At 38.1% G+C, this 9,167-nt stretch overlaps 1 protein-coding gene across 1 annotated transcript in view; it reads right to left on the minus strand.

Annotated features, from left to right (window-relative positions):
• The window catches only part of SCUBE1 (signal peptide, CUB domain and EGF like domain containing 1), a 219,319-nt gene that overhangs the window by 96,278 nt on the left and 113,874 nt on the right, over positions 1-9,167 (minus strand). Inside the window, exon 6 of the mRNA XM_026067845.1 lies at positions 2,707-2,823. Within this exon, the coding sequence (XP_025923630.1) occupies positions 2,707-2,823 (117 nt within the window). The remainder of the gene's footprint in view (positions 1-2,706; positions 2,824-9,167) is intronic.

The following is a 9,167-nucleotide window of genomic DNA, read 5'->3' on the forward strand; positions in this document are numbered from 1 at the left end:
ACCAAGTAATTAACCACGTACATGAAGCTGGATTCCTACTAGAGAACAGGACAGCTAACATGAGTGCCCCAGAGAGGTGTTAGTGATGGAAATTAAAATCCAAGGATGCTAGTTATACAAACTATTAAAGACAAACTGTAAAGTGACTCAGGCTAATGGTGGCATCAGGATCTGAAGTTGGCAGGCAGAAGACCAAGACAGACAGACAGAGAGCTAGAAGAGTCCGGTGATGGATGGGCAGGGATGCACCATAGTCTTGTACAAACTGACACAGCGTGAAACAGAACCAGACAACGGCATGCAAATTAAACAAAAACAACAACAAAAATAAACAAACAACAAACCAAACAAACACAAAAAAAGATCAGTTTGGGCAGTGCTGGTTGCCTGCTTGTCTATGAAACACTACTAGCTAAACATTCAATGCTAGAAAAGATGTTGCAAGAACAGGGTTTAGTAATTTTATAAGCATGCAGTGAGCAAGATGATGTCAGCAAAGGTCATTTTACAAGGTAGTTTCTGATATCCTACATGTAAGAGTGTCATACAGCATAATGAGGACTTTGGTTATGCTTCATTAGAAATACACAGAAACAGTCACAAGGGTGGGAAGAGATGATCAGTAAGTGAAGTAAAAATAAAGATTTCTCATACAGGAGAGTGATGGAGAAGCAGCAGCTGGGTAAATAAAATGATTTATACAGAGAGTGAATTGCTTTATTAGAAAAACAAAATGTAAGTGGGGACTTTCACATGCAGCAAATATAAAAAATAAAATAAAAGGATAAGTCAAGCAAACAAAGACAAAATGTGTTAGACAAAGGGTCAAAAAGTATTTATCTGGCATTGCAGAAGTTTGCATTCTTGCAGTGATGCCCAGAATATATACACCACTGAAGACAGCAAACATCGGAATCACTGAAGTGAGGAGGAGGAGGAGGCTGGCAGGTTTTATTTGTGGCAAAACTACATGGTTGAGTGGTAACAAGAAGTTGTTTTGTTTTGTTTTGTTTTTAACAAGTTCTAGATGGGATCAGGCTGCAATAGAGGCTTTTGCTTGAGGTTTTTTTTTTTATTTTGCTCTATAAATAATTAATGAACGTCAGTTATCAGACAAGACAGGCAATCAGGAACCATCACCAGAAAGCAGGAATAAAAATGTAGAAAAAAAATAAAAATTAAGAAGTATTCTAAGAGAAAGAACTACTTAGAGGGAAGAAAATCAGCACAGGCAGTAATATGTGACTTACATCACAAGACCAAGGAATGTAACATGGAGTTTTATGTATCACATTACAAAAATGGGAAAAAAAATTAAAAAAAAACAGGTGCAGTGTATACAGCTTTTAAAATTGTTTTTACATGCTGAACAATATAAAATATCAGTCTGAGGATATTAGCGAACTCTGAGAAATAGGAGATCAGTTTTCCATTCCATAAAATCTGCTCTCAAGGCCCTCACTCCATAGCAAGTTTTCCGCAGCTGGAAGTGCCACAGATTTCAGGGAGGGTTATTTAAACAGGGGGATTGCAAGACTTAGCCCACTGTGTTAATCAAAAAGTACTAGCTGAGAGAGCCTGTAAACTGACATATAGCTTGTGTATACAGCAAGGCAGAGTCCAGTGTTGAATGTTGTTCAGCTCTACCTCTACCAATATAACGCTGGTCCTACCATACAACATGTGCAATCAAATCCATCCGAAGTGACTGAAGCTCTGTGCAGGCACTGAATTTAATGCTTAGATCTTACTATGGGATCAAGATCTATGGATGTGACCAACAGATCACTAAAGATAACTGGCAGATTTCCATGGGTTTTAGATCAGGTGCTTTGTGTCTTGTAGTATTGATAAAAGAGAGAAAAGATGATAAATATGCATCCACTTCTTTTTTTTTTAATTTCAGAAAATTCCTATAAATTCAYAAGAACTTGAAATTAAACAAACAAAAAAAGTCAACATGGCCACAATGCTAATGAAAACCGTTATGGGTTTATGTTCTGATCTGAGAGTAAGAATTTTCAAATGTTAACTTACAGTATGCAAAAACATCCCTTTTTATTAAAAAAAAAGTGAAGACTGGAAAGAAACAGTGTTAAGCAAATAATATATTTTATAATCATAAATATTTGCATAGCATCTCCCAGGACACTTCATCTCTTGTATCACTTTTCCCACTGACAATCTTAGTGAAAGCATATTCACTACAAGTGCTGTACTTTTTAGGATCATAAAAAATATGAGAAGGAAGAAAGCACATCATGATGATTAATTTTCCCCAATCACAGTTTAGAAAATGAGGATCATTTTCCTCACCATACCAAGGAAGTCTGACTCATGAAAACGAAAGGAAGAGCTGAACTTTCAGTCAAATTATGACTGTTTTACACTATTTTTATTTTAAATATTATTAGTTATAAAAAGAGAAATAAAAATTACTAAGGAGTAACAAAGGGATACTTCATTAACAAACATTTCAACAAAACACACACAAATGCTTCTGTCTAAATATAGTGAGGCCTTAGCTGCTATGGCCAGGAACTGCTATTACACACTTCTCTCAGCGATGCTGCTAAATTCCGGTGAGATAAAAATACAGATGTGCGCACGCACACGCACACACACACACACACACACACACATGTATGTGCATGTACATATTCTATGAGGAATACAGAATAAAATGTGCCGTAGGGAAGTACTTACCAATGCAGGTTCGGCCATCTGAATGCAAGGCATACTTCTGATGACAACCACACACAGGGCCAGTATCTGTGTCATCACAGGTGTGTTGGCAGCCTCCATTCCCATAGTTACAGGTTACTAGTTATGCCCCAAATGAATGTGTATATATGTATATATAAATAAAATGACAATGAAACCAGTTAGTTTTGAGGGCCTTTTAGAATGCAGAAGAGCAGTAACAAACCAAGACATAAGGCAACATCACATTTGTATTTGATGGCATTTGCATTCCCTTATTCTTTCTGAGCCCCATTACCTTAGCCACACTCCTGTCTCATGCCCTGCTCTCAATCCACCCAGTGAAAAAGGAGGGAAGGAAGGAGGGAAGAAAGGAAGGAAGGAAGGAGGGAAGGAAGAAAAAATGAGAGGAGAGGAGAGGAGAGGAGAGGAGAGGAGAAAGAATGTAGTACTTTTTCCCCAGTCTGCCCAGTCTGTTTGGATTAGTAGCTTTAGCATGAATTATCAGCCAATTTCATCAATTTCACATGCTTTATATCTGTGATGTATATGGCATGAAGATGTGAGCAGCCTACTAATACAGACATGTATTTTCAGGTCTATAGACCGCATTTTTCTTCTCCCTCTCCTTCACTTCCTAACTGGAGGAAGCAGAGACCCAGACATCAAGAGCAGAAACGTATATGTCTTGAAATCTATTATTTCAAATACTGATCCTCCTAGAGTAAAAAAAWGTTTAAAAATAAACCAAGAAACATATTATTTTCCTTTTTTCCCTTTTCTTTGCTGAAACAAAAAATACACTCTTATTATGGCCATACAGTGTATTGGCCTCAGCTAGGAAGGAACACCTGGAGATGTCACTTCCACTTGCATGCATACAATGTAAAATTGCTTGTAACTATTAAAAAAATCCTCTGGTGGAAAAATTACTAAACATACATTAAAGCCAACACTTTTTCAGACAGGTAGAATTTTGCCATTTCCAGGAATTAATAGATCAGATTCAATCTACTTCGTTGCAGGATGGATTTAATCTCTGAATTTTAAGGCAAACCATTTTTTAAATAATAAGCTGGTAGACAACAGCTCTAATTTACCCCTATTCTGTTTAGTCCTTTACAGTTGCATAGTGTGATGCTGAATAAAACAATCCTGAATTCAATTTACTGTCTTTATAAACAGGTAATTTCTGTGCACAAGAATCAGGTTCTTTATGGGTATATACACATTGACAAGTAGAGAGGAAATCCCATGTCCCATTATTCAGTTATATCATACTCATCATTTCAGAGGACTTGAATGTTTTGAAATGTTCTAGTAATTTAAATATTGACTCCTGTTTATCAGAAGAAACTTCTTCACATTGGTCTTTATCAGAACTCCTTTCTAGATAAGAGATTTTATAAAGGATCCAGAATGGCAAATTCCAATATACAGTAAAACCAAGATAACTATTAACAGGATTTTAAAATCTAAACCTAAACTTAAATCTCCTTTCCAGTAGAGAAATATCATTTCACCCTGACTTCAATAACTTTGCTTTAACATCAGCTTATTAAAATGGAGTAGACTGGAATTTTCAGTAACAGTAAGTGAAATGGAAATATTCCAACTTTTGGGTGAGTGTGCCAGTTTGGAGAGTCACACCACCCTCAGTAATTACTGAAGCATTTTGTTTAAAATGGAACAATTCTACCAAAAGAAATTGAGGGAGACCAACATTAGCGTATCCAACAGAATTCCCATTAAAACCACTTGCCTGGGTAAGAACTTCAAGTTCAGGAACCCACGGCCCCTGAGGCCTGGCAAAGATCACAACCAAGACTGCCCATCTCCCAAGTGAGTGCAGGCCAGAGGCTACCATGTGTTCAAGCATCCTTCATCCTTCACACCTTCGCATTGTATGATTTGAATAAAATCCCTGTGTTATTCAGAGATAGCAAGGGAACAGTCTCGTGGCCTAGTGGTAAGAACAGTCACAGAGAAGATGGCCCACATGGACTTCCACCTCTCCTCCCAGGAATATCAGAGCTTTACCCAAGTGGAAAGAATGCCAATGAGAAAGATGGAGAGCAGCCTAATCCAGATTTCCTTATTGGAGCTTGACAGCTTGGGCACTATGCTGAGAAATGGGAATTATGAGTTCAGGACCACCAGAGAGAGAAAGGAATTGAAGTCACACTTCCCAAACCTTGAGAATCCCACACTTTCAAGGAGTTACATTAAAGAMGCCCCTGAAACAACAACCATCCCCCAGGCATTCTTTCTCTTCCTCCAGTTTTATGAACTTACTCATTAATTTTTTTTTCTGAAAAATACACAAAAGAAACCATTCTGCTTTGCACCAAATAGGAGTGGTGTTCCATTTCTTTCAATACATAATAATATTTTGTTTTTTTATTTTTGATGCAAAACCAAAAATTAAAATTTAGGTTAATTCTCCTTTCTTAAAACCTCAGCCTTTTCAATGTAGCCAGGCTGGAAAATCAATTCCTTGCTCAATGCTATGCCAGTCCTTATTCACTTCTCTTCTTTTTGCCCATTCATTGTTTTGCAGTTGTTTTTGGTTTTTCTTTGCTTTCTTTGTGCCCCTCCTTCTCTATGCCCCATTGTGCATGCAACAGTAACACTTTTGATTAGTCTGGGGGTAGATCATACACTGTTTTGCAACCTAGATCAGAGCTAGAGGAACAGATGGAGGATGTTTGGATCAGCTGGTTTAGTCTGAATGCAAACACAAACTGCCCTTCTGGACAGCCATATTAGGGATGTGATAGAACTGGGGCCGTGAGTGGCACGGAGGGCAGCCGCCTGCTTTTATCCAGAGTCAGGGGCATACACTAGCACAGCTAATCCAGGATAAGGTAATTTCCATCCACTATCCTCCCCTCCTTCTCGACCCTACATGCCTCTTGGACTACTTGCACGCTCACTCAATGTTTCTATTCCTGCTGGGCTGCAGTGTCATCACAAATTAATATGAAGCTGCTGTTTATGCCAGATGTTTAAATACATTTCTAGCCAACAGTATTTCTGTTAAGTACTTTAAARCACAACCAGCAACAAAGTGTGTATTTTAAACAACTCGACTGCAGCAGTTATTTTTGGCATTCTTTGCTAAAAGCCTCCCCCAGCAGAGATGAAAGTATCTTTATATGGTTTCTCTGACCAGTGTAATATAGGGGACTTTTCCTTATATTATTAAACCATGTTTCTGAGGAATTTGAACTTCTGTCTAGACCTGCTTTCTTTTTTTTTTTAGCAACTCGAGCCAAAACTGTGGAGCCTGACAGCTCTGCAGGTGAAATTGGTACAAAATCCAGTTGTAAAATACATCATTTCAATTCTCCTCTAGCTATAAGTCTGTGACAGTGACACAATGAGAAGTTTCTTTTGGTTAAAGGAAAAAAACCTAAATTCTTTAAAGGCAAGGGAAAATCCAGAACTACTCCATTCTTATCAAAAAGTGTTAAAGCAAAATGCATGAGAAATCTCAAAGTTTTCTTTTAAAAATTATTTTATGTAAATCTGGACTCTACAGCTATGCAAAAGACTAAGCGCATGCTCATTCAGTCTGTGACATTAAAGAAGGAAATAAAAAGAAGGAAAATATTTTGACCTACTAACCCAGATGGTGCACTTCTGACAGACACAAATCATCTTCAAATACTATAAATCATGTTATTACAATAAAAGGGATGCAAAAGAGGAGGTAATGTTTCTTACCAAAGGAGAATATACATATATCTGTTAGAATCCAGACATACTTATACCCACACAGCAGATTTAAAACCAGAATAACACCACTGCTTTCAACAATGCTTCGGTATTCACATATGTCTGAAGTGCAGTCAAGGTGCTGGGTTCTTTCCCTTAGTATTTATGGCATTATAATTAAAATAGATGATATAGATAGGGAGACATATCCGAATACCTTACTGGCCAAATCTTGACCTGTTTTTTGCAGCTGTGGGGGAAATACTCTGTACAACTGGCTAAAAGCAGCACCCATAGAGAAGGCCAGGGAAAGCTCTTTGCTAGAAACATGAGTAAAAACAATGTACAAGCCCTACAAAGATGCACATCATCTATATGAGGTAACTAATGGTCGTTACCAGCCTGTTCTCCCAAGACTCTTTCTACTGTGAATGAAGAGCTACAGGGCACTCTGAGCCGAAGCCCGGACACTGGTGCTTCAAATCGCCTTCGAACAAGATTAGTTCTCTCCATTGACTATTGCGCCCAGGCTCCTGACTCGGCCAGCTGCCTTTCAAGGTCTACAAGCAGGCAGTGTGGCATAATCCTCCTATTTGTTCTCCCGCCCACACTGCAGCAGCAAGCAGCATTTATTCGGTTTAGCTACAAGGATGTTCTGCTTGGGCTGTGCTAAGTATTTCTGAGACACAGCTTAGCACGTGGGCCAGTGTTTACATTCATAGAAAAATACGTACTAGTCTTGAAATGACATTTTGGTGATGAAAGACACAGAACAATTGTTTGGAAGAAGAATAATGCATTTAAAGAACACAGGGTTTTTAATACACATATTCCAATAAATAATGTTATTGATGTTTCAAGTTTGGCCCCTCAAAACATAGAAAATACTAGAATTCAGCCTGACTCTACAGCCTAGCTCCTGCATTCAGTGCTTCTCTGAACTTTCATATTATCCTTTTCTGGGTGTCTTCCGTGTGACTTGCCTGTGATTAGGAGTGGCAAAAAAAAAAAAAACAAAAAAAAAACCCAAGTCAGAATATTCCTGGAGTCAAAAAGTCATCTGATCCCTGTACTGAACTACTGTATACAGATTATATACGCTCCATGCACAAGATGCCTGCGCTGTGCAGACAATATGTCATTTATTTTAACTTTCAAGTGCTTGATAAAGTAGCATTAATAAATATTATCTTACTGTTTAAACACATGTGCATAATGTGTCTCCAGGTAAGACATGATTTGTCTACAAACCTAGGCTTTTCCAAGAATCAATTATTATTTGGAATCAAATTCACAGTGATCGCAAGACAGAGGTTGTATAGGTAGTTTGAAGAAGTGGATGCAGAGAAGTGCCTTTAGGAAGAAAGCCCAGGTAAGGAGTTATTTCAGCTTAAATTTTAAACTGCAATAATATCCTGAAGTAGCTTATTGCTTACAGCTGTATTTAAAGTACGGTCAAATATTGAAAGTAGTATTTAGTACCCAATAACCTAATTCCCCCCTAAGATAATGCTATCCTTCTCTTGCTTCCCATGTGAATGCGATGTGTAGCATTGCTCAGATGCCACAGAATTTGCAGCAAGCTAAACTTATTCTTTAGTATGACTTTCTGTGACTGCCTGAACTGGCACATTATAATTCCAAATAAATTAAGAATTGACATGTTATTTAACTAAATTCATCATTTAACATATAATTTATATAAAATTATGGACATCTTTTTCTATGAGATAAAGCTATGAATGCACTGCTTGCATTATTTATTCTATTATTTCTGTTCTGCAGATCTTTGTACTGACAGCAACAGCTGCATGAGAACACTGCCAGCAGCAACTGAAAAGCTGGCACTTGGCATAGGTAGGAGGACATTTTATTTTGTAAACTAAATATACTGGACAGAATTTTTGGAATTACTTAGCATTAGCCATCCTGCTCACTTAAATCACCATTATAAGAGGGGGCAGGTAGAAATAGCTATAGTTAAGATTATCCAGTATTTTCCATTGAAAGATTCAGCTTTCACTTATAATTCTGCCAGAATTAATCCATTCAGGTTGCAACTTACATGCTTGTGGGTTGCTCTGGGTTTCTGCTTCCTTTCTCAAGTTCCAGCTAAACTGATTCAGCTAATAATTAAATTAACAAAAAATACCTTGTCTTGTCCATGCTTTGGAGAAAAAAAAATCTTATCATCACTTTATCAAGTGCTATCATGCTCAGGAGCAGGAACTTGAAATCTAACAGGGATGGCAGAAATAGGGGGCCATTGCCCACATGTTTCCTCTGTAATCTGGAACCAAATTCAGAATTCCTAAGTCTCATCCTTCTGCTGCCAGCAAATATCTATGAAAATCACTGACAAAGCATATTCTCTTCTCATTACCTGTGTACACAGAAGATGGTAGTTTACTGCTGCTTTGGATCTAGAGGATGCAGCTCTGCTGCTGAACGATATATAGGGATCTGTATGATTCTGCTTGATGTATTTCTACATGACCTCCTGAGGTCCCTTCCAACCTGAACGTTTCTGTGGTTTCCTAGGATAGTAGGCAAGATTTTCTTTTTGTACAACTGGAAGTAGCCTCACGATCACAGGCCCTGGTTCTCATGGGGGACTTCAACCACCCTAATATCTGCTGGAAAGACAACACGGCTAGGCACAAACAGTCCTGGAGGTTCCTGCAGAGCATTGGTGACAACTTCTTGACACAGGTGGTGGAGGAGCCAACAAGGAGAGGTGTGCT

This window comes from Apteryx rowi, unplaced genomic scaffold (assembly GCF_003343035.1).
Source record: "Apteryx rowi isolate R43461 unplaced genomic scaffold, aptRow1 scaffold_263, whole genome shotgun sequence".
Classification (NCBI taxonomy): Eukaryota; Metazoa; Chordata; class Aves; order Apterygiformes; family Apterygidae; genus Apteryx; species Apteryx rowi.